The sequence below is a fragment of the Melospiza georgiana genome, chromosome 1, assembly GCF_028018845.1.
Source record: "Melospiza georgiana isolate bMelGeo1 chromosome 1, bMelGeo1.pri, whole genome shotgun sequence".
Classification (NCBI taxonomy): domain Eukaryota; kingdom Metazoa; phylum Chordata; class Aves; order Passeriformes; family Passerellidae; genus Melospiza; species Melospiza georgiana.
Window position 1 is genome coordinate 141292195 of NC_080430.1, and position 26165 is coordinate 141318359.

At 41.8% G+C, this 26165-nt stretch overlaps 1 protein-coding gene across 1 annotated transcript; it reads left to right on the forward strand.

Moving 5' to 3' along the window:
- Positions 1-5058: 5058 nt before the first annotated feature.
- Positions 5059-16545, forward strand: KCNV1 (potassium voltage-gated channel modifier subfamily V member 1). Its single transcript, XM_058024512.1, has 3 exons — positions 5059-5887; positions 7609-8135; positions 15680-16545. Exons 1-3 carry the CDS (start codon positions 5406-5408, stop codon positions 16189-16191), a joined length of 1521 nt encoding a protein of 506 aa, XP_057880495.1. The 5' UTR covers positions 5059-5405; the 3' UTR covers positions 16192-16545.
- The last annotated feature ends 9620 nt before the right edge of the window (positions 16546-26165 follow it).

Consider the following 26165-nt stretch of genomic DNA (forward strand, 5'->3'; position numbering starts at 1 on the left):
GGACTTTGGGGATTTGGAATAATGCAGATAAAATTAAAATTTGAAAATCGTTATTAATCTCCTTCACCAATCTAGTAAAAGTGAAAGTAACATCCAGCCTAGCATTAGATACAGTGTTTACCAAACTCAGTTTTATGTATCAGTGCCCATTTCCATTACAGTTTCATCAGAAAATATCAGCAACTTTCCTTCCTATGTAGTTGGTGGGTATAAAACTGGCCCTTACTTTGAAAAAAGAACTGCTCATATGTGTAAGTTGCTTTACAGAACTACCTCCCCAGCTATGCTTTTTTTACTTCCTACCACATTGTAAAAGGCAAGAAAATAAATAGGGTCTGAAAGTGGGTAGTGTTCAGAGATACCGAAAACAGCTTTCTTAACATAGCCCTGATTCCATACTCTCTTAAACTGTTTTCACACAATGTGAACCAAACCGTGTGTCGTCTTCTGATCTGTCTGTTCTGTGCAGCAAGCTCAAAGGAAGTGAGATCTGGCTGGTTTCAGCTGGAGCATTTCCACAAGAAAAGCAGAATATCCCTGGGGGGAATAAAGCTCTCTTAATAAGCTCTTATTCCACTTGCCAAAGGAAACAGCAGAGAGTTGTCTAGAGAATTTCTAAGTTTAATCTTTTCTCACCTGTTATTGCAAGAGTGACGGTTCAGCAGCTCTTAGACTATATGAAAGAAAGTCAGGCTTCAGACACCTAGGTTGTAAAAGAACAACAACTGGTCCTGAAGAGCACTGCTTTACACTAACCAATGGGAAATATTCAACAGAGGATGTAGCCAATACCACTGTCGTTTGCAGGAATGACTCTTGATCTACCTGAAGGAAATCCAGTTTATGATACAGATTATGTCTCATGCTAAATGCAGTCGAATTCACTGAGTCTTATACAAAATTTGTCGCAGACAAACAGTGATACTGCTAACATTCATTAATTTTAACTCTTGATATGATTTATTACTCACAAAGCTTGGATCCATATAAAAACTAAATTTATATTATTATAACTAACCACTTCTCCAGAGACTATTGTATGGCAGATGTCAGCAAAATCATAAATGGTACTAGGAACATGAGCAGGACACCATTATTCAGCAATCACAACACCAGAACAGAGAACAGTTAAACACACTTCAGTATTATTTTTCACCCTGTGCACAGTTAAATTGTGGAGAACCTTGAACAAAGCATTATCAGCATTGAAACACAAATTAATTCAAAGAAGAATTTACAGCACCATGAAAAATTATTAAACATGTTAGGCTCCATGCAGCCCCCTGCTTATCAAATTCCTGTGCTACTGAAAACTATGAACGTGTTCCTGGAGGGAGTTTGCCTAGAAATACCCTACCTATCATACTTCTTCCTAATGCTTTCCCTCTGTTCTACTACATAAGGACCAAAGGAACTATTTAGATTTTAAGTTCCAAAACAGACTAATATATGAGATCAAAATATTAAAAAAATTTGGAAATCCAGTATGTCAGAAATTACAGTAATTAAGAATCAGTTGATGTGAAGCACTACTTCTGTACAAAGAAAATCGAGCCTATTTGAAAACATAATGATAAATATTTGGACCTGCACATCCTGGCTTTTTTTTGTATATCACAATATACCAGCTGAAAAAAAGTGACTACACAGTCACCATAAATTCATAGTTTTCAGCATGCGTAGATAAAATCAGGAAAACACATTATAAGAGGTTTTTATAACAGCTGGCTCTTTTGCTGAAGTAAATTTTTCAACTCCCACAACAGACATACTGGGTTGCAACTCATATTTCAGCATTCCATATATATTTTTTTGTACCATGCCTTGAAATAATGAAATCTGTTTTTTCTGTCAGTGATATCACATCAGGGAAATATCAGCAGAAGCATTGGTAAAGACAGCAGTTCAGACAGATGTCATTAGCATTCAGTTTTTTGAGATATTCTGACATGACAAAGCAGTATGGTTCCTTTGGTCTGAACCCCAGATCTGAACCAGGCAGACATGGTTCTGTCCAACACTACTCATTCCATGGGCCAAACCACCTTGGAAATGTCTGTGGTTCACTTCAGCTGCAGCATTTCACTGGCAGCATGATTAAGACCAAATGACTCCTTGTCCTCTTATAGCAGCCTTTGCTACTACTCAAGGGGTATATGAATATGGTTGCTCAAGAGGGTTTGCCAAGGGAATGATAAAATTATGGAAGTTGTTACTTTAGTTTCTCATGTACAAATAAATGAGCAGGAATGATGAATAGCAGATCTTTTAAGAGTTTCCCTGAAAATGAAATATGCACCACTAAAAGTGTGTTTCTTCTGTCTCTAGTAGTAGAAAAATAAATCCTCTGGTTTTGAGCCTTTCTTTGAAATGTTCTAACTCTAATTTATTGTTACATTTGAAAATAATTTTCAGAAGTTTTCTATAAGTCCCTTTTTAGATAAAGATCTAAATTTACAACTAGTAGAGAAACAGTACTTAGAAGTAAGGTGCTATGTCATACACATAGCTCCTGTCTATTATGTGAGTTTACAGTATGGAAGCTGTGGACACTATGGAATTTTGTTGGTGATGTCACTTTCCTGCAGTGAGAAGTACATAGAAGAATGCAAAAAACTAAAGGAAAGCATATCCTTAACATATGGCTTTCCTCTACTGTTTTGAAGAAAACACTCTGATCTGAACAGTTGATAATCAGACAAAAATTAAGTTTGAAGTGAAATAAATATATCTGTATACCGTCATTATTCCATAAAGGACATAAGTAAACAGAAAAATGAACCTGATTTCTCAAGGTCTCATGCATGCACTGGAAATTATGTATCAGAGTATTTTAAAAACAAATTATCTACTGTTTTAATGAGGCTGGGCATTTGAGACAGTTTTGACTTTGACTAGACAAAGTCAAAACTGGTAGCCAGGTTCTTAGAAACACCAGTGAATCTGAAGTAATCCCTTGAATTGTCATGATGGGAGGAGAGTGTTTTCAGATCTCCCCTCTAATGGAGAAAATATTCCTGAAAAAGTCTTTCTGCCTGATGGAAAGAATGACTACTGAGAAGAGGTTGAGTGGGTAGTTTATTGACTAAACAATTAGGGGTCTATTACAGTCAGCAAGGCATCTTGCTGTTCTGAGGTACTTCTCATTGATGCTGTTAAATTGGTCTGACTGGTGGTTTTAATTACTTTTTAATTATTTTTTATTAAGTGCTGGCTTAAGTGCTATCTGTCAGAGGGACTGCACTCCTGAGTGGCAACCCTGGATTAAAAATGAGTGATTCCTGAAAGCCTGCTGCATAACAGCAGTTGTTGATAGTTTCAAAGGAAAATTAATTCATAGGTTTGTGCTTATTCATTTTAATTATATTTAAATTTGATTTTTTATACAATAAAAAGGGAAACGTCTATGAAAAGAAGTGTTTTTCTTTATGACACACTTCAAATACAGCATTAGAGAGCTGGAAGGGGTATCACAAGTTCATCTAACCCTTCCAGCCTACCTCAGGAAAAGCAGCACCACACATTTACTATTCCTGACAGATCCTTGTCCAGCCAGCTCATTGATGACCTGCAACAGACACAAATCTGCCTTTTCCACTGCTTCATCAAAGCCTTTGTAATGGCTACGCTAAATATCCTTCCTGTTTTTCAACTCCATTACTTCTACACATGTCCAATTTATCCAAGGAGAACAGAGTATATCATCGTTACCTTTGTGAGCAGCCTTTTACATGTCTGAAGACTATCACAATGCTCCCTCCCCTCCACTGTAGCTATCCCACTCTGTGTTTTCTTCCTGGGCCATGCCTTCCAAACCGCACCCTTGCTATTCTCCACTGGATTCTTTCTGATCTGTGTATTTTTTTGCCAACAGTCACTTAAACAGATTTCTATGCCAGCAAGTGCTGAGTAGAGAGGTTGCTGTGGGTGTTGCAATTCTGCAATATGGTAAATGTTCAGCTCAGCTTCATTTGAAATATGGATTACCAGTACCCAAAAGATGAAACTCTTATGAGATCTCACTGAAGTAAATCTTAGAAATGTGCATAACTGGACACAGCTGTATGCAACAAGCAATGTGGGATAAAAAGCTGGGGGAATATCACACGATGCTGGTGGCATGTCACACACGCCACATTTTGCACGCTCCACAGTTTCCCCTCCTGGGAGATGCCACTGCAATATCGGCAGCTGCCCACCCTCGCGAGGAGTCAGAGGCAGCAGAAAGCACGAATTTCCAAAGCAAGTTTTTGTTAGAAATAACTGCTTCACAGGAGAAAGGGAAATATAATGAGGAGGGTGAACAAAATTTTTGCATTGTTGAACTGAGGACCTACAAAGTCAGCACAGGTAACGAAGATACTCCAGAGTATTTTTGAAAACAGGCTAGGTGCAGCTCGGTTAAAACAGGCTCTCTCACGCCCATCGACTTAGAGTGACTTTATGCGAGTGACTTCAGGCTCGAGCCGAGGGAGCAGTCTGAGCGAGGACACGTTCCCGGCTTAGCGACACGTGTGGGGCTACACACCCCGCGGAGGGCCGGCTTGCGAACCGCCCTGCCAGCTGCCTCGGCGAAGTTTGCAAGCTCTGGGCTGTCGCGGAGGCAGCCCCGGGTGGGGACACACGGCACGGCCCCCGCACCTGCGGCTCCGGGACCGCGGCTCCGGGCGGGGCGGGCTCGGCCCCGCGGCCCCGCCCGGCCCAGCCCGCGGCCCCCGCTGGCGCCTGCCCCCTCAGCACAGGCCCCGCCATGGAGCGGCGCTGGCGCTGCCCGCAGCTCCGGAGCCGGGGAGCGAGCGGAGGCAGCCGGCCGGGGGCGGCACAGCCGGGCGGCGGGCAGGTGAGGCGGGCCGGGGGCGGGGAGCGGCCGGGCGGGCCGGGGGCGGCAGCCCTGCCCAGGCGCTCTGTTGGCGGCGGCCGCCCCGGCGCGGGGCTCGCTCCGGCCGCAGCAGCCCCGTCCCAAGTGCGAGCGCGGGGCGGGAGGGGACGGGCTGGCCAGCGGCCCCAGGGCTACTGTCGGGGCGCTGCCCGCAGTGGCCGCTGAAGGCGGCGTTCCGTGCCGTGCCCTGCCGGCGGGTTTCCCCTGCCCCGACCCGGCGGCTGGCGATGAGCGCTGAAGCGGAGGGGCCGTCGCGGGCGGACGGTGCCGGCGCGGACAGCACGAGGTGACGCCGCCTCAGGTACCGCGGCTCCTCCGGCATCCTCGCGAGTGCGGGCGGCGCTGGGCTGAGCGGCACCGCCTGACCTCCGCCCAGCTCCAGGCACCGCCCGAGGCAGCGGGGACGGCGCCGTGTCCCTGGGACGGTGGCCAGAGGCAACATTCCGAGCCTGGCGGGGCAGCCTTCTCTGCAGCCGTGTTGTGGTTTTGATCCTGGAGAGTGTGGGCTGCTGGTGGCAGCTACAGGATGAAGTCGCCTCCCTGCTGCATGTCTCTTTCTTCCCAAGCATCCTTGGAGGAACCGGGGAGTAGCACATCCCTGGGTTCGCTGGAGTCCAGTGTTTTCTCTAGTGAGGAAGAGCAGGGGCCCCTGCTCCAGAAGGTCATTCCCTCTCTGGACTGCTTTACTATCAATGTAGGAGGCAGCCGCTTTGTGATGTCCCAGCAAACTTTGTCTTGCTACCCTGACACCCGTCTTGGCAAACTGGCAGTAGTGGTCTCTGCTGCCCGGGACGTGGCTTCTGGCCTCCTTGAGCTTTGTGATGATGCCAACCTTGTGGAGAATGAGTATTTCTTTGACCGGAGCTCACAGGCGTTTCACTACATCCTGAATTACTACCAGACAGGGAGGCTGCATGTGATGGAGCAGCTGTGTGCACTCTCTTTCCTGCAAGAGATCCAGTACTGGGGTTTGGATGAGCTCAGCATTGATTCCTGCTGCAGAGACCGGTGAGTTGTGGGAAGATGAGGCTTCCTCATCTTGTGGATTGTGGGCTAGATGAGTTCCACATCGACTTGCATTCAGATGAGAGATCCAGCAATGGGGATAGGTGAGGTAGCAGGAAAAGTTGTGTGAGTTGAGCCCCGAGTGCAGTGGATGGGTGTCAGAAACGGGAGATGTGTTGGGTGAGGTCACAGTTACCCCTTGCTGTGGGAAAGGTTGCTGGTGAGGTCAAGATAGTGAGACAGGAACAGGAACAGGGTCTGGGATGTCCTGTAGTGGCTTCAAACTGGCCCTGGAAGCTCAAAATGTTGAAAAGGGCAATGCCAGAGATGAAGAGGGTTGTGAAAGGAGAGATGCCCCTTCAACCATTCAGTTTAAGGTTATCATAGAGGGATTGGATGTGGAGTCAGACACAGTGCTGGGAGGGTTTGGATCCTGCCCACCTGCACTTTAATTTTGAAGGATTTCCAAATCCAAGCTGGAGAGGCAGAAGGGGGGCTGGTCACCTGCCAGGCTGAGTGTGGGTGGCATGGCTCCAGGAGGAGCCTTGAAAGGAAGCCATCGCACGTGGATGTAGCAGCTTACAGGGAGGGGGCAGCAGCAGCGGGAACACGGCTCGCTGGAGACAAATTATACCAGGCAGTTTGGGAACGAGGTGGGCTTTGACTGAACCACCCCCAGGATGTTTCTGTTAATTCTATTTGCAGTTAATTTCCCACCATATTCAATGTTACTGGTTTTGGTTTTTTAGTATTGAAGAAATGAATTTTCTAAAGAGGGTAACTGCTACTTAGCTATAGCAGTTATGTCAAAATTATAAGAAAGAAGTAATACCATCCCAAAAAGATATTAGAGGTATCCTACCCTAGTATGGTTTAGTTCTTCAGCTGAGAAGATTGGTTTTCAAACCTTTCTTCCTTTTCTGGTAGGTGTAACTGAATGCTCCTACTACTTTAGTGATACACAGAGCTACAGACCTTTTGGACATATGCAGGACTAACTGTATTGAAGACAAAATTGTACAACACCTTTGTCTAAGGCTTGAACTTGGCAGCAGTCAAAAGTAAAGATATGAAAGAAAAATATTTTTTTAGTGTACTTTGAGTGTTTATGATTGACAAAATTCCACTTTAAATATACTCTTACTCTGACAAAACACTATATATTTACAGTCTGTAAGTTTTACTCTGTACAAATATTTGTCGACTTTGTGTGAGAGCCCATATATCTAAAGAAAGATACCTTGTCATCCTAGTGTGTATTGATCAGAAGTTCACCCCTGAACTGTGTGGCTTTAATTATGCCTTCAGTTTTACTATTGAAAAGTATACAGTGTAATAAAAATAAAAATGGCATACAATTAAACAAATTGAGAACTGTTTAAAAGCAGAGGATCTGGTTGTGCCAGCATTGCTTCTAAGAACTCGTGTCAGTCATGCCGCAGATCCTACTGTGGTCAACATGATCCCTGTAAATAAATCGCTCTCAGTAAAATTATTCTGCATATAGAATGTGTCACTGATGTGAAATGGGGTAATAGAAGTATATCATTCAGCAGAAACATGCTGCAGGGGCTCAACAATAAAAGCCATATGCTTGATATTAAGGTTTTCTGAGCTCACATAAAGTAAACTTTAATGTGTATTCTTCTGACTTGCATAGTAAATGATAAGACAAGCATCTGCCTATTGGCATTCAAAATCTCTTGGGGGGTGTTCCTGGGCAGGTACTTCAGGAGGAAGGAGCTGAGTGAAGCCTTAGACATCAAGAAAGATGCAGAAGAACTGGATGCCCAAGATGAAGAAGAGGACTTTTCTGGTAGCCTCTGTCCCAATGTCAGACAGAAACTTTGGGAACTTTTGGAAAAGCCTGGCTCCTCTGCAGCAGCCAGGACGTTTGGCACCTTGTCCATGGTTTTTGTTGTTGTGTCAATTGCCAACATGGCCTTGATTTCAGTAGAGCTCAGCTGGCTGGCCCCAGCCCTGCTGGATGCCCTAGAGTACCTGTGCATTGCGTGGTTCACAGCGGAGTTTGTCCTGAGGCTCCTGTGTGCCCGAGATCGGTGCCGCTTCCTGAGGAGTGTGGCAAACATCATAGACCTCCTTGCTATTCTGCCTTTCTACATCACCCTGCTGGTAGAGAGCCTGTGTGGTGGTGAGAGCTCCCAGGAGCTGGAGAACGTGGGGCGCATTGTCCAAGTGCTGAGACTTCTCAGAGCCCTGCGGATGCTGAAGCTGGGAAGACATTCAACAGGTATATTTGGCCATGGCTGTGATACTTCTCAATTTCACTGCCTGCAATAGTTGTCCTGGGCACAGTCCTCCATTTTGTGTGTGCATTGCATTACACAATCCGTTAGCAGTAATGGCTCTTGAAGATCTTACTTCTGAACATTGTAATTGAGTGATAAGGGCCTTCTCCAAAAATTTTTAGTTCTTCATAAAGCCTTGCATATTGTTTGCATTGAACATTTACATAAACAGACCTCAGTGTTGCATGCTGTAAATCATCCACCAGTCATTCATAGTGTGATAAATTTTAAAACATAGATATCTGTTGGTTTTATTAGGGAAGAAGCAGAGATCATCAGCCCAGACTTTTTACTTTTTGTATGTTTCAAGGTCCACTAATGACAGCTGTCACAATTTTTTTTGTTTAAAATCATATGTAAAGAATGACATCATGATTTTGTCCATGTCATAGGTCCTGAAAACAACTACAGTGGAGAATGTGTCAAGAAAACTGTTTAAAACCTTTGGAGGTGATGTGTTGAGGGGCTCTCTGGCCCCATGGAACCCTCTGGTACTCCAGTGGTATGAGGAGCCCATCAGGGGCTGCTTAGGCAGGGGGAGCTGGGTGCAGGGCAGAGCGGCAGTGCCAGGTTCAGCCAGCGTTCACCAACTGGTCTGGGGCCCTTGGTGCCCTGGCACTCCTGACAGGTGATTGAACAGCAAGCAGGGGTGGGTGTAAGGTGAAATGCATTTCTGTGAACCATCTTGTTTGCTCTCTCTGGTGAAAGGAAGGCATAAAAGTTAACACAGTGGGAATTTATCAGAGAAAACTGGAAATCATTGGAAAAAGTTGAATTTCCTCTTGCATTTCCCCTGATTTTATTACTTCTTTGTGGCATGTGCATGCCTGGCTATATGAAAGAATAAAAACTGTCTTGGCATTTTCAAAATTATTTGATTATGTACCCACCTAAATCAGTGGAGAATATGGTGCTGAATTTTACAGAAGAAATGTTCAGCCAACACTAGTAGCTTTGAAAAATTAAATCCTAATAGTAAATCATGATCTCTGCCCTGCAATATTAGCTGTTCTGAAGACAGTGATGATCGTTCTTGAAAAGCACCCAATGTGCCTTTTCAGAATTTCCAGCCATGAAGCAGGAATGGTTTGATGCCTGTCCATATTTTTGGAGAGCCCTCTCTGTAAACTGGCCCAAATTCTGCAGGAGTTACAGTGTGCTCACAGCAGCAGAGTGTGTCTTATTCTCGTTATCACTTAAAGGTAGCGAACCTGCCTGCCAGTGCCAGGGAGTAGCTTTGTTACTACTCATAAGCATAGTCATAGTGGTTTGGGAAACATCTTAATCTGACTCTCTGCACTAGATTATGCCTATACTGATGCATAACAGTCCCTTAGAAAGCAGTTGAGAGAAAGTTTGTAATGATTCAGTCTGGCAATTTTGCTTCATTACAAGTTTTGCAGGGTTTGGTAGAGGTTTTTTGCAATGCTTTTACCCACATTTGATGGTAGTTGTAATGTGAATGCCATCCTCTCTAACTGTGTTTTGAAAATAAGAAAAATATTTTATCTCTTCAGGGCACTTTTGTGCTGACTAACAAAATGGTCATACAAAAGTATGTTAATTCAAGTTAAGTTTCCAGTTTATTGCAATTTACTCATACTGAGTGAATGTGTTCATCCTGTCACTCAGTTCTGTGGCTCTATCAGCTTGAAATCAGATGTTTCAGATATTTGTATAACTGCTAACTTCAGGCAGACATACTTTCAAGGGTGGTCTAAACACTTAGGTTTATATATTCTTAAATTAATTATTCCATATTTACCACAGTTTACATCACAATATTGAGTGATATTGAATTTAATAGTACCATGTCAGGTAAAAGTGAATTAATTTCATAAAAACATAGTATCGTGGTCTGGAGGTGTGCTGTCTTCTTTTTACTGGAATCAAAATGCCAGTTTCAAGGTACAAGAAGCAACACATGTATCAATTTAAGCCACTTGGAGCAGTGTTACAATCATTGTGTTGCTTCTTTGGTAGGTCAGTTGCTGCCTGCTTAGTTCCAGAGTGTTAAAGCCAATCTGTATGACTTAAATGTAGAAACTCACTGTTTTGATCTCCTGTCCAAAGAAGTGTGTTAATGTGCTTCTAAATACATCCTTTACCAGAGCTCCTAATACAAGATGAGCCCCATATTTATCATGCATAGAGACCATTCTCCTTGCCCATCCCTAGGCAGTACTGATAAACCTCCGTGTTCAGGGCAGCTCTCGAAGCTCTTCTTGCTCTCTTGCCTTGGATCTGACAGGTGCCTTCCAGTGAGGCTTCTCTCCAACTTCCTACACTCTCAGACCTGACAAAGCTTCAGGCACTGCTCAGTTGTTTCATGTGGCAAGATGAATACAAGAGCAGAAGATTTGTGTCTGAAGCCAGCAGCTTCTCTTTCACCAAGGAGGGATGTTCACAGCCACAAGGAGAACATCTCTGTGGTACTTTGTGGAGCCATAGCAAAGCTGGGATCACAACAGCAGCCTGGCCCTGCTGTCAGGGGCAGGAATGAGTGAGGCGAAAAAACATCAGTTCTTTTCTTCTCTTTCAAGAAATAGCAACTTAACCCTTTCTGTGGGACAAGAACAAGAATGAAAATAAGAAATGAAAAAAGTAATTTCTGCCCCTTTAGAAGCTGAAGCCAGCTCACTTGAGGGATGTGATCTTAGAAACACTCAGGCTAGACTGGTGTGAGTGTGCAGCTACTTATGCTAAGTACTGTACTTCATCAAGGAACCACTGAGAAATCAGTAGTACCTCTGTCCATAAAATATGTAGCTAGAGGGCAAGACTACTTCTCCAACATATCAAAATTATGTATTTTAGTAACTTCAAGAAGAGAACTGAAGCTGCATTTGTCATGTTCTCAGATGCTCCTCAGCTCTTGCCTTGCCCCAGGACCCGTTTCCAGGGACTTTGCTGGTCTCCTCTGGTAAGCACATACAGAGGGACTTCTTGAGGAGAAGTAGGGTATGAGCATCTTACTTGCAAAGGCAATGAGCATGTCTTTGAGAGAAGACCATAGCATATTTAAGGCTGTTGTTCCTCTAGAGTCATGTAAAGTTGAAACTTCAACACTTTTTGTGTTAAAACGTTACAGTTGTTTAAGCGCTGTGTAAACTGAAGCTTCTGATTATCAGCTTGTATTGCCAAGTCACTTTGGACAAAAAAGAGATAGAACTTGACCTGCATGGCAGAAATGCTTCCTCTTCCTCTTAGCAGAGCTGAGGCTGCTTGCCAGCCTCACACCAACTCTGTTAAAGCACCTTAGCACCTTCCAAGCATGAGTAACCAAGCTGTCACAGCTCCTGGCAAGGAGTCCTCATGAGAAGCTGTAAGACTTGCTGAGGTGTCTGTGCTGGAACAACCCTAGTTTGGCCATGTGCCAGGCCTCAGAGACATTTTTAAAAGGTACAAAGTAATACAGTAGTATACTTTATCCATGTCACTACACCAACTGATTCCCTTTAGAATGAGTCGTGGAGTCCAGTAACTTCTCTGATTCATGCATTTGCCTAGTAATGTTTCCTGACTTCATCTAAAGACATGAAGAATTATATCTTAATTTTAGATGAGTATACTAGAACTAAAAATAATAAAAAGAAAATATCAGACCCTGAACAGTTAGAATAACTAACCATAGAAAAAATTAGAATGTCATCATTGTGATACAAAGATTTAACAGTTACTCTTCTGCCTTGTTCAATAGGAAGTTTCACAGGTCAAGGGCTCATAGGGTTCCTTGGAAATGAGAATTTGATCTGAGTCTCTGCAATTATCTACAGAACTTTTGCTCTGCTGATATTAGTGTTCCCAAAATATGAAGGCAGTCATATTTACAGAGAAAAGATTGCACTGATATATCTTATTCCCTTTGTGTTAAAGATTTTAGATCATTGTAATAAACATTCTACAGATCATAGTTATAGTAATATAAGATCTCAGTATGGGTAAGTTCTTTACTGGAGTTTGTAGCAGACAGCATTGGAAGAAAACTCCAACATTGCCTCCAAACTCTAGTGTGTAATTCCAGTGTTTGCTGTACATAAAACTTCTAAAATCCATTTAACCTGCAGGGGAAAAGGAAGCCAAAAGCAAGAAATGTTAACATCTTGTAGTTTGAGACTGTCAGACAATCAAATTGCCTATAACAATAACGAGCACATGAAGTCTGCAAGCAGAGGCAGAGCCTCAGTAAGCTGTTTTGCAAACACCATTTTAGTGAGAAATATACCTATGAAGGGTAATTCATAAGCATTATGTTTTTCTCATTTATTAGAGAAAGCATCTCACATTTTTTAAAGAACAGCATTAAAAACTAATCCAAAGTAATTCAAAAGATAATTTCAGTCTCCTATGTATCTCAGCTGAATTGGTACCCTGTTATCTTCCTTCTTTCTTTGTGTGTGCAATATTTATCCATTGCACTATTTTTGGATTAACTTTCCTGCTTGCTTTTGTGGGGCAGTCTAGCCTTGAAGCAGTGGCTCTAACAGGAATATAGGGGGTTATGGAGAGTGGTCACAAGCTCATGGGCAAAAGGACTGATGCAGAACATAGTCAATTAACAGGATTCATGCTTGCATTGAGAAGATATGCTTTGCTGCTTGCTTTTCTACCTTGAGTTTGGCACAAGTGCAGCTTTTACTGGAAAACCTTTTCGTTTTGATGTCTACAGTGCAAGGTAGCTTGGGAGGAAGGAAGAAGGGTCAAAGAGAGTCTGTGACAATTACAAAAGGATTGAAAACAGTCCTCAAAGAAAAAGTTATTGAGTGAACTGAACTGGGATCTCAGTACTCACACAGCAACACAAATTTGGTAACTAAGGGATCCTAGATCCAAGAGAAAAATATGACATTGGCTGGAAAACAGAGGCTTGGCACATTTAGTCTCCAAATATAAAGCAGGTGTTTTTAGTGTGTTTTTAAGTAGTTTAAACTGGTGCTAGATCTTCTCTTATAGCCAATTCATAAATCAAGATAGTTTAGTTTGTCTAAATCATATGTGTGCATAGTTCAGATGATAAGTAATAAGAATTCTTATGGTCTGTATTAAGAAAATACGAATGATGTCAGGTGTTCAGTCTCTAACACTGTGATCTATTTCTGTAAATCACTTTTGCTCAGCTTCTGCTTAGAGCAGCACCTCTTTTTAGCCTACCAGGGTCAGCGCCTCATCAGACCAGCGGGGAGATGTGGTGGTCAGAGGCCATTATGAGCATGGTGACCATGAAATAAGAGTGTTTTCAATTCATGGTGAGGTGAGGAAAGAGGTCAACAAAACCTCTCACATTTCCAGCAGGCAGGACTTGGCCGGTTCAGGACACTGGTTCAGAGAGTCCCTTGGGAAACAGGCCTTAAAAGAGAGGGCTCCAGAATGGCTGGACATACTTTTAGAAAGAAGTATTAAAGGCTCAGGAGCAGGCAGTACCAATGTGCCTTAGGGCAAGCCAAGGAGGAAGAAGAGCAGCCTGGATGAACAGGGAGTTTCTGCCAGAATTCAGAGAAGATAAGAGAGTTGATAACTTTTGGAAGAAGGAAAGGAACTTGGGAAGAGTACAGGGATTTCATTAGGTCATGTAGAGAGAAAATCAGAAAAGCAAAAGCTCAGCTAGAACTCAATCCGGCCACCAATGTGAAAGGTAGTAAAAAATGGGTTTATAAATACATTACCAACAAAAGGAGGGCCAAGGAAAATCTCTGTCTTTTATTGGTTGTGGAAGGGGGATAATATTATCACCAAGGATGAGGAGAAGGCTGGGGTACTTAATATCTTCCTTGCCTCATTGTTTAACAGAGAGAGTGGATATCCTCATGGCAGCCAGGCCCTGAGCTGGTAGACAGGGATGGGAAGCAGAATAGACCCCTGCAATGCAAGAGGATGTAGTTAGTCCCCTGCTGTGCCACTTAGACACTCACAGGTCTATGGGGCCACATGGGATTCATCCTAGGGTGGTGAGGGAGCTGGCAGGATGGCTTGTCACCATGCTGGCCATCATTTATGCCTTCATTAACCAGGGAGGTGCTAGGTAGCTGGAAGCTAGCAAATGTAATGCCCACCAACAAGAAGGGTCAGAAGGAGAATCCAGGGAACTACAGCCCTCATCTTGGTGCTGGGGAAGATTATGGAGCCGACGATCTTGAGTGTGATCACATGGCATGTACAGGACAACCAGGGGATCAGGCCCAGCTCTGGGCTTAGGAAAGGACAATTGAGCCAAGGCTTGATCATCCTGATCTTTTATGACTACATCGCCTGCCTAGTGGATGAGGGAAAGGTTATGAATGTTGTCTACCTGAATGGCAATAAAATCTTTGACACTGTCTCCCACAGCATTCTACTGGAGAAACTGGAGGCTCATGGCTGAACAGATGCATTCTTTGCTGGGGTAAAAACTGGCTGGAGGACTTGCCCCAGGGAGTGTTAGTGTATGATGCCACATCCAGTTGGTGGCCAGTGACTAGTGGAGTCCCCAAGGCTCAGTATTGAGACTAGTCCTGTGTAATATCTTTTTTGATGATCTGAATGAGGGAATTGGGTCAGTTTGTGGATGACACTAAGTTGGGTGGAGGAGTTGATCTGCTGGAGGATATAGGAGGGTTCTGCAAAAGGATCTGGACAGGCTGGATAGATGGGCTGAGACCAACAGTATGATGTTCATTAAAGCCAAGTGCTGGGTTCTGCACTTGCATCACAACAGCCCCTGTTGCAGTGCAACAGGCTGAGGGAAGAGTGTCTGAAAAGGATCTGGGTGTGATGAGCCAGCTGTGCCCAAGTGTCCACAAGGGTCCAGGCATCATGGCCTGGGTAGTGTGGCCAGATGGACTAGGGAACTATTTATCACCCAGTACAGAGCACTGGGAAGCCTCAAATCCTGTATCCAGTTCTGGACCCCTCACGACAAGAAAGACATGGAGGTGCTGGAGCATGTCCAGAGAAGGGCAATGAAACTGGTGAGGATCAAGAGACTAAATCATATGAGGAGTGGCTGAGGGAACTGGGGTTGTTCAGCCTGGAGAAAAGGAGGCTCAGGGGGAACCTTATTGCTCTCTACCTCCTACCTGAAAGGAGGGTGTAGCCAGGTGGGGTCAGCCTCTCCTCCCAAGCATCAAGCAATAAGAAAAGAGAAAACAGCTTCAGGCTGTACTGTGGAGGTTCAGGTTGGACATCAAGAAGAATTTCTTCATGGAAGGGTTGGTTAAGCTTTGAAATGGGCTGCCCAGGGAGGCGATAGAGTCACAGTCCTGGAAATGTTGAAACAACTGGATGTGTCACTTCGTGATATGGTTTAGTCAACAAGATGGTCTTGAGTTAAAGGTTGGATTCAATGTCCTTGGAGGTCTTCTCTAATCTTACTGAATGTGTGATTGTCAAGACATGGTCACCCGCATTCAAAGAAAATATAAAGCAGTCAGCCTTTAAGTAAGAAATTTTTTGCAAAGATATAATGACAGCTACATGAATCAACCCACTGACAGCATTTCTTATCTTTCAGGCTTGCGGTCCCTTGGGATGACTATTGCTCAGTGCTATGAGGAGGTTGGCCTTCTGCTTCTTTTCCTCTCTGTAGGAATCTCTATATTTTCCACTGTGGAGTACTTTGTTGAACAAGGTGTGCCAGGCACAACTTTCACAAGTGTACCTGGTGCTTGGTGGTGGGCAACAACTTCCATGACAACGGTTGGTTATGGTGACATTAGACCAGACACTACCATTGGTAAGGTAGTAGCCTTTATGTGTATACTGTCAGGAATACTGGTTTTGGCTTTGCCAATAGCTATAATAAATGACCGTTTTTCTGCCTGTTATTTTACTCTGAAGATAAAAGAAGCTGCTCTTCGGCAGCGTGAAGCTTTAAAGAAACTCATGAAGAACTCATCCAGCGATTCAAATATCAACGTGAATTTGCGAGACATATACGCACGCAGTGTCATGGACATGTTGCGGTTAAAAAGCAGAGAGAGAGCAAGTACAAGGAGCAGTGGTGCAGATGAATTTTGGTTTTGACTTGGGGTGTGATGATTTTTGGTTTTGGCTTTCAAGTTATTTAACCTTGTGTAGCACATAGACTACTTCAGAAATTTAGTATTAAATATCTCTTTTTTTATTATTTGCCACACAGTGTATTTACTTTTCCAGGTGGAGTTTTACTTACTTGGACAGACTGAAATATCTGTTGTATACAAAAGGCAGAATTCATAACATGGAATCTCTCAAGGAACTCTAAAACCTGCTTTCAGGACTGGATCGTGGTAGGTGAGATAGGAAATAACAGATCCATAAAAGTAAAACAATGATGCAAGCATTTGTCTAATGTAAATCCCTACTAATGTATCAGAATAAAGTCTTGGTGAAAATTGCTACAGTGTTTTGAATTTTAAACATCTAGTTTTTGTATTTGCACTTGAAGAACAAAAGTCAAAGTCATTAAGGAAAACTGAAAAGGCAAGTCTAAGGAAGTGAAATATTGATTAAATTTAGGATGACATACCTATAACTAGTTTAATCTTGATCCCCTTTCTTATCTCCATCTTCAGTCATTCTGGGGTAGCATGAGGGTTGGGGGGAGGGAGGAGGGGGTGGGTTTGGAATTTCCTCATTTGCAGAGAAGCAAAGGGCTACCAGATACATAATGGATATTGGGAGATAGGTGGAAGTATCAAGGAGATGAGAGATCTATAGCAAAGTATGAAACAGTCATTAAATAAGTGCCGTAATAAAGAACAACCATCTCTAGTTGCTTCAGAAGTTGCAGGAGCTAATACAACCTTTGCAATACAGAAATAATTTACAAACTTAGTTTAAACTATGTCTTCTCTATGTGTTTTGATTCCCATAACTTATTTTTGTAGTTAAGCGGTTTTTGTGCTCAAGTAAAGTCACCACTGGATAACAGGAAAAGCAGAAATTGTAAAAGATAACAAGCTAGTGATTTCTCTGTCTCCCATTAAAATTGTAGGTATTCCAAGTGAACCAGAATTGTTAAAAGTTAGTTATCTTCACTGATACATTATTAGAAAAATGCTTCATTAAAATATTTTTTTTCAAAGGAAAAATGAGCACTTTTTGGACTGAATGCTTACTTTATGTAGTCATCGAGGTAAAAACCTAAAATAATCCAAGGTATTTTTGGTCTAATTTCTCACCACCCACCTCTCCAGTGGCCCAATACCACTCTTAGCAAATAAATCTTTTCTTTAATATAATTCCACTCATCTAGACTATGACAGTCCCATAGAATGCATATAACTCAGCTACTAGGTTAAATTTAAAAATTCACAAAGCTCTCACATTTCACATTTCTTTTGGGCAATATAAATACTAGAAAGATACATCTATTAACTGTGTGTTATTAAGTTTTATCTATTTATGTATATCGAAGGCTTAAACTGCATTTGAGCATATATGAATGGGTGAAATCACCCAATTTTAATGAACATTGAATAATACTTGTTTTGAAATACAAGTGTGTTTTTCTGTTATTCCCTGTAAATAATGGTGTAAACATAATACAGCAACCAAGATTTTCAAGGCACCTTGGTGCAAACTTGTAGGACGGGGCAGTCTGTAGGAGTGATGAGGGGTTGCACGATCGGGACAGATGGAGATGAGAGATCTCTGCAGCCAGGTCGTGGAACTTGTGGTTTATTGCAAAGGGCCTGGGTGCAGGGCCCTGCTGGGAGCTGCCAGCTGCAGCTCAGAGCAGGCCTGAGAGAAGAGAGGGGTAGAGAGGATGAGAGGGTAAGAGAGAAAGAGCATAAGAGAGTAAAAGGGGTAAGAGAGTAAAAGGGGTAAGAGAGCGAAGTTCTCATTACAATACAATAAATCATCTTCTGTGTTGAATATTCTGATTCTCACTAACTAATTTAGTACAATATACAAATCTTATAACATTTCTATACAGCCTATAAAAATCACTACATTACCATACTGTGCTACATTTTAAACTCTAAAAACTACTCTTTGGACCCCTTCTGCCAAGCTGGCAGGGTCTGCTTGGACTCTTGGACCTGCCTGCAAGCAGAGGGTGTTGTTTCATCAAAAGGGGATTACTTTCAGCTGGTCACACTCTTGTTTTCCCGTTGTTCAGTAACTAAGGGATCTCAAAGCTTGCTTTCATTTCAATCTCGCTTATAGTTTCTATATTCTCAAAATCTTTTGCCAGACAATCATATTTATAAGGCTTTCCTGTTTCATCTTCCCTAACACAAACTGAGCAGGATTTTGCATGATACTTCTGATTTGTCATTGGCATCAGTGAGCATTTTGATTTGGGACCAATGCAGCACACAAAACTGTCACCAGGGTCAGAAGGAAGATAAACACTGGATACCACCAGAGATTGCCTAGGTGTGAAAATTATTAGGGTGGGTTATTCTGTGGTAAACAGAGAGCAACTGTATTATCACAGTATTCTCCTGTCCCCAGATACTCTGTGAATCCACCACAAAACTCCCAGTGATGTCCAGGAGACAAAATTAATTCTGCAGGGGAAGGTCTGGTGCAGCCCACTCTAGGTTATTATTTCACAGCTCTTTGGAGCAGGAAGTCTCTCAGGCTGCTCAAATTGTACAGTCTGTTTCTCATTCAAAAGTCATTCTAATTATAGAGAATTAGGAAGAAGCTTTCATTGTGGGAAGGCTGTTTTGTAATGTCTTTTGTGCTGTCTTGTACAGCATCTGATCTGTATTTGAGAAAGGAGATGCAGTCAGATAGCTGACTGATTGATTCTCTTTAGGGAAAGGCTGCTTTATCGCATCCTGTGCTTTTTATGACGGACTTGAAAGAATGAGAGAAATATTCTGGGATGTATTTGTTGATTCACTCCTTTGACCATCTCTGGAGATGATTTCCTAGAAATGCCCATGGGAGAAACATGCTCAGGCTTTTTCAAGCAATTGCTTTGGCCTCTGTTTTCAGGCCTCTTGATTTTAAAATCAGTCTCCCAAGCAGTGATTGTCAATCATGTTGTTTACACAGAACATCCATCTTTCACGTTATGGGCTGAGACTAGCAAACCTTTTTACAGAGGAAGGCCAGTTCTGCTTTCAGCTCTTACAGACAGAAGGACCAGAGCATTCATACTGAGAAACACAAAGTACAGGACATCACAACTCTAAAAAAATGAAGGTACACCATGTATGTGCTACCACAGATTTGGGAAATAGCTCAGCCACCACTGAGGCACCAAATTAAGAATGTAACTTTGCTATCTTTAGAATATCACACTAAAGACAAGAAGCTACCTTTTGTCCTCACTTCTGTTCTGCCATCCTGCAGCAGACTTGGCAGACATGACTGGTAACATTGGCTGAAAATTGAGTATTTTAGCTCTAAATACCAAGTATTTTCACAAACTGACATCAAGGATTGTAGCTGCAGCACATAGAAAGAAGCCCTGCAATTATCTTTGTTCCCTAATACAAGAATTAGTAATAGTGAAAATCATAGAAATATATAGAACAGTTAGAGTAGTAAAGGATCTTAAAGTTCATCTGGCTCCAACCCCCTTGGTGTAGACAGGGACATCTTCCACTTGACCAGGTTGCTCAAAGTCCCATCCAGTCTGGCCTTGAACACTTCCAGGGATGGGACATCCACAGTTTCTCTAGGTGTGTGTGTCGACACAAGCAGGCAGGTGGGACAGCCACAAAGTCACTGTTAGAATGCAAGGAGTCTATTTATTCCTGTTCCCTTGCTTTCAGGGGGACCCTAAAAGTAGCACCCAGGCAAAAGTTCATAAAGAAGACAGAGGCACCTTTAAACTTGCATGCTAGTGAGTCACTGGCCTGCTGTTGACTCAGGCTGCAAGGTCACTTGATTGATTTACAGTCCTCCTTGACAGTTTAATTCATATCTTCCAACACTGGGTAATCTTACTACCCTCATTGTGAAGAATTTCTTCCTAAAATTAAATCTAAACCAACCTCTTTCAGTTTGAAGCCATTCCCCCTAGTCCTGTCACTAAATTTTGCTTGCAAAAAGTTCCTCTTCAGCCTTCTTTTAGGGGCAAAAACTTCAATGTAGACAAACAGTCTGAAAAATCTTTCACTTTTTTTATAGGCGCTTAGGGACAGCTTTTCCTTTGGGCCAGTGTAGTCCAAACCCACCAAAATTTTTTAAACATCACTATAATTGTTGTCATTTTTACTTTGAAGAAAGGCAGCATGGATCCTGGGTCACATTAGGCAGGGAATTGCCAGGAGCTCAAGGGAGATAGTCCTGCTCCTCAGCCTGATGAGACAGATCTGGGTGATGTGTCCAGTGCTGGGCACTCCAGCACAAGAAAACAGGGACAGGTTACTGGGGGTGCTCCAGCAACAAAGTGGAGGGCCAGGTTGCAGAGATCAGCACATTGGGAAACCCTTGAGTCCAGGAGGGGCACGTGTGCTGGTCACTGAGAGGGAGGGATTTATCAATTCTGGGGTGTTTTAGAAAGGTGTTTAGAAATTCATGTCTGCTAGTATTTTACATATTACTTCTTGTCGTGATTTTGATCTTGAATACATACTTCAATGATCACTTTAATTAATGTGTTGTTAGTAAGTTAATAAACCACTTCAAACTTGATTTGATATTAACTATGTAAATTGAGCAATTTTTCCTTCAGAGAGGAATTTTGCTGGTCAAATCTGAGCTTGTGGTATTGCACATGGCAAATATGGGTGAGAAAAAAAAGGAGCAAAAAGCAAAGGAGAAAGTTAAGAGTTTTGTAAAGTAATTTTTCTGACATAGCTAAGTGTTTTCTTCTTGTTATGATTGATGAGTGACATGTTTTTCTTATTTGCTACAGCATTGTCTTCTCAAAGCTCCATTGAAGTATCCATGCTCAAACACAGCTTTAGCAGGACACATCTCTGTAGAGATGCTCACCACCCAAACTGTGCTGGAGCAGCTGTTGCTGATGTCTCCAGACACAGCTGTCTGTGCTCTCCCTCACTGCCTCACTGCAGAAATGGCAGAGCAGGCTGCAGTCACACCTCTGACTGCAGACAGGGGTCTTCAGGGCTCTGGGGGCTTGGAAAGGTCATTCACCAAAGAGGAAGGCTGCAGTTAATTATGTCTGTAAGACTGAAAGGCCTTATTCAATTACAACCTCTTGTCAATAAGGGGTTTTCTTTTGAGAGAGTTTTAATGAGTCCTGTAATAATTGCAGTTTTTCCTTTTGTATAAACACAAATACTAGAAGTACATCTCCAGACAAAAGCACAGCTGCCACAGAGTCTGTTTATAGCAGTTTGGATGCATTTAAATTTGGTAACTAGTGAGCTTGGCCTAATGATCAGTCAATAACTAAAGTCATTCCTTTATAAAATGGGTTTTAATTAAACATTAATCTGAACAATTTAGTTATAATTACTTGTTGTTGTGGTTTTTTTATATGAAATAGAATATTTTCTGAAAAAAATATGACCCTGATGTATAGGGCTGGCATTCTGCTAGAGAATGGCACTGTCAGCAGGAGGAGCACAGTCCATTTTACCTGTGCCTCTCACTTGCATTGTTGAAAGTGAGCAGACACATCCCTTCCCACAGAAAAATGGGAGGCAAATTTTGTGCAGGGGGGTTTTGTCTGCTGTCCTATTATAGGATTTATACATGAAAAAAAAATTCTAAACTTACGACAAAGTCTATTTAAAGGTATTTGGGGTACTATTACATGTTTTATTTATGTTGCTTTTCTGCTCTACAGACACCAGGAGCCCCTTTAGCTGGAGTGAGGATAAGAAAGGAATCCCACCTAATGGCATAAAAACAGGCCCAACCTCAATGTAAACCTCAGTTGTTCCCAGTCTTTCTCAGGCCCCCAAGAAACAGCTGGTGAGATGGATTTACCACATACAAGAGAATCTAGAACAGCCTGAAGTTAGGTTGGGTCTTATAAGAAGACCCAACAGTTGTTTTCATCTAAGATTATGTGAAAGGCCTTTGTAACAGCTTCTGCAAATTAAATCCTCTTCCTTCTCAAGAAAAGAAAGACCATGCAGATGTAAGATTTTCTCTAAATATCCTCAATTCTGTACAGCTTTCAATAAAATGAAAAGTGCTTGTAAGTCACGTAGTATTACTGTGTGGTCCTGCAATTCATTTAATTTCATTTCCTATGGCTTACTCACAAAGACAGTTCTATTTGCAACTCTGCAGCAGAGATAGATGCTGGGAAATGGCACAAATGTGCATGACTCTTCACTACCTAATGCATGAACATGTTTCTCAGTAGAACTTGAAAAGCAGTTCAGAACACCCTCTTGCAATTGCCATGAAAGCAAGCACAGTGAATTGACTTGTCCTAAACACATTTTTCAACACAAAAAAAAAACGCAACTGGCTTGGACGTAGTTAAAAGTTAACTAATGAATTCACTCCTTACAGATTTCTGAATTGTAACTCTCAGCTTGAGGTATGAAATATATTATGAAATTCAGATGTCAAATTATGGAAAAGCATTCCAAGATGAACATGTCTTTGTTTAAGAACTGCTCTCCAGTGAAGCAACATCCATAAACTCTTAGCTTTTTTTGTTCTAAACCAGCAACATCATCACAGCCTTTGGAAACTGCCAGAGTTTCAGGCTCCATGCTCTTACTCCGTAGTGAGTGATTCTATTCTATTCTATTCTATTCTATTCTATTCTATTCTATTCTATTCTATTCTATTCTATTCTATTCTATTCTGATGTGTGTTAGATGCTGCAGTGATAAAAGTTATTACTACTGAAACCATGAACAGACAGATATAAGCCATTATTAATGCTGAAAATACGAGAAGAAAAATAATGAAGGTAGAACAGAAAAGAGAAAATAAATTTAAATTAGTTTTAATTTAAAATAAGAATTTGACATTCTTCAGCTGAGATTTACCAGTGTCTTTTTGTGACTGACCTTGTGTGTTTTAATCTTCATATCTTCTCATAAGAAAAGAATAACATACTGCAGAGGAAGAAATTCTTTTCAGCTCATTAAATAACATGCATCATAGGTCCATACCACAAATTAGATCATGTACTAATAAATCATACCTCATCCTACCATTCAGCCCTGTATATTATACACAGCTCTGCCCTGAACCATGTGTAAGCACATGCCTTCATATGTGCATTGTTTTTCTGTCAATCAACATAAAAAACCCCCATCTTTTTGTAAGAATTCCAAGTTAAAATAATAAGATCAGATTTAATCTATTTACAGTTTCTGCTATTTTTCATTTCTGCTGTCAGTTCTCATTTAACTTTCCCATCTTCTCTTCCTGGCAGGAATTGCCAAAAAACAGGTGGAAGAATTGCCAATCACAGCCTTTTACTGTCAAAATGTAGACAAACCTACCTCACAGACCTGTGTTCTGCTTTCCTATGCTGGAAACAAAATCCAGGTCAAAAGAAGTGAGTATGGTGGTTTTTTCCCAGATGAAAGGATGGCCTTGATTAGGAACACAGGAAGCCACAGTTTTCCAAATTACTGGAAGCTGTATGCTTATAGCTTGTCAAAACTGACCCCTCATTAACACAGCTATTTATATCACTGGGAAACTAGACTTCAGTAATAAATAAAGGAATACATTCTGAGTAAATACCTGTCCCCTGAGTTTAGACAGTTCATAAAATTTGTACCACAAAGCCACCCGAGAGGCCCGATCTCATTGTGCAAGCATTGCACTAAGTCAAAACACAGCCTTGTCCTAAAGACCCCTCCACCCAATTGTGTTGCACAAAAACAAACCCTGTATTCAAACTGCGAATGTAAAGGAGAAAAGCTTGTCCTAAAGCCTTCATAAGGATTAATTGTTGGAATAATGTGACATGTTCCCCTTGGCAAGTGTACTGATGTCATGGAATTACAAGAAGATGAATTTGGCCCACTTCCCAGCCAACACTCTCCTATAAGAGACTTTGTTGTGTGAAAGTTGCCTATGTGGTTCAGCCACAAAAGGGACCAAAACCAACATTCAAATTATGGCCTCTGTTATGCAGACTCACTCTTTCAATATGGAGATTAATCCAGTTTGCTGTGCCAAGCATCACAATGGAATTACTGGCAGGCTGAGCTAACAAAATGCCACTGGCCAGCACTACAACGCAGAGGCTGCATTATGCTGCAAATGCTCCCATCAGCTGTCCAGCAGATGTGACAATACACAAGCCAAAATTTAGAAAAAGGGAAAGGAAAAGCTCTTGTGCTCACCTATAACCAGGATTTCAGTCTGGTTCAGAGCTAGTGCATTTCTCTATCAATTATTTAATGTACTTAGAATTCAAAACTAGGGTAATCAAAATATTTAATGCAAAATTGATGGGTGTAATTTATACAGTATCTTTCTGTATTATGAACGTTACTTTCCAATGACACTTCAGTATTTCAATAACCATTGCTTACATTTCCTATCACAAACATCATCACAAACTGCAGGTCTGTTTCCAGCTGGGTAGAGACAGTTTTACTTATTCATGGTAGGCTTCCGTTCATATTATCTTTTCAGTTTCTGAAGATCAAATGTGCTTTTCTCATCTGCATTTTCACATCTCAGATCAGAGCTACCTCTGCCAGGAAAATATGTTCCTTCGGAGAACCACACTGGAATGATGTTGTCTGTGGTGCAGTAATACGAGTAATAGGCAGGAGAACACAGTGCAGGTGTAATAACAGGAAAGTCACACAAGTGCCTTTTTCAGAAGCAGAAGATGCTCTGTGGACAGCAGAAAGCCTCAGTTTTTGACATGGTATCCTGCAATCCAAATCCAGCCTGCAAAATAAAAACAAGTGGTTATTAAATAAGACCAGTGAAATGGAATCCCACAGGTCACGCAGGCAGAAGGAGCTGCTCTGCACATTAGAGCTTTGTCTCCAGCTTGCCTATTCCTCATTTTTCCCAGCTAGGCCCCCAAAACTGTGGAAGAGGGCACACTAGCCTACCTTAGCTGGGAGGTTCATTCAATGCCACTAATACAGCCCAGGAACAAACATGCTAGAATTTGAATGTGTTTAGAGATAAAGCATTATTTGAAAATTCAATTCTAGACAGTGAAATGTGCTTTCTTTTCCCAGACAGCTTCATTTCCTCACCTTCCCATGCAGAGGTGTCCAATTAGCAAGGTAAAATATAATCTGCTCATGAAAAGGAAGATTTTAGCAAAGACATTTAAGAACCTCAGTAAGGCAGGCAAGATGAAAATACATTATAATTGGGTAATGGTAAAAATAATTGAAAGAAAAAATAAAATCTTAAAAGACTGAAGCGTAATTTGAGAGTAGGCTAAGGAAGACAAAAAAGTCAGAAACTTTGGAAGAGATCAGACAAGTCCAGAATGTGAAATCCAGGTTCAGATGCTAAATGTTTCCAATTATCCAGCATACAACAACTCCCATGCAAGCTGCTAACTTTTTTTGAGTTTCAGTTCATTCTATACTCCGGACAAGCCTTAGACATTTGATCATGTCAGATTCTAGTTTGCCATGATAGGTGTGTAAACTTGAAAATTTTGATACATCTGGACAAGATCTGGCTTTCAGTGAGAGAAATAGCTCTATAGCTGAATGTATGCTTTCCTTTTGAAAACTGAATAGTTAATAATCCTTCACACTTCAAAAAGTCTGGTTTTCCCCTTTCCTGAATAAGAGGATCTGAAGCATTTGTTTAAGACACAAAACATGCTGAACACTGAGAAGCTCTGCAGAGGCATGTTAAACCTCTGTCAGGTTCACTCCATTCCCACTTCAGTGCACATAAAACAGGCACTGAAAGGCTCCTGAAGAACCCTGTAGAAAGAATATTTTTTTGCTTTGGGGCAAATTTTACACCAGGGAAAAAGCCAAGTGGTAGGTTTGCTTTAGATACCTGAGAAGTGTTGGTATCTTCAATGAAGTTCCCAGCATTATAATAAGGGAATGAGAGTATAAGAAAACAAAGTATTATGTTGGTGAACCAGCGCATTGTTTCTGACATGAGTTTAATGCAGTGTAGCCCAGACAGAAAGGACAGGGACACCA

Bases quoted from the DNA above. Each gene is read 5' to 3' on its own strand.
- KCNV1 (XM_058024512.1), top strand. From the start codon at position 5,406: ATGAAGTCGCCTCCCTGCTGCATGTCTCTTTCTTCCCAAGCATCCTTG. The intron at 5,888-7,608 runs GTGAGTTGTGGG...GTTCCTGGGCAG, and splicing joins GATTCCTGCTGCAGAGACCG to GTACTTCAGGAGGAAGGAGC. The intron at 8,136-15,679 runs GTATATTTGGCC...CTTATCTTTCAG, and splicing joins GCTGGGAAGACATTCAACAG to GCTTGCGGTCCCTTGGGATG.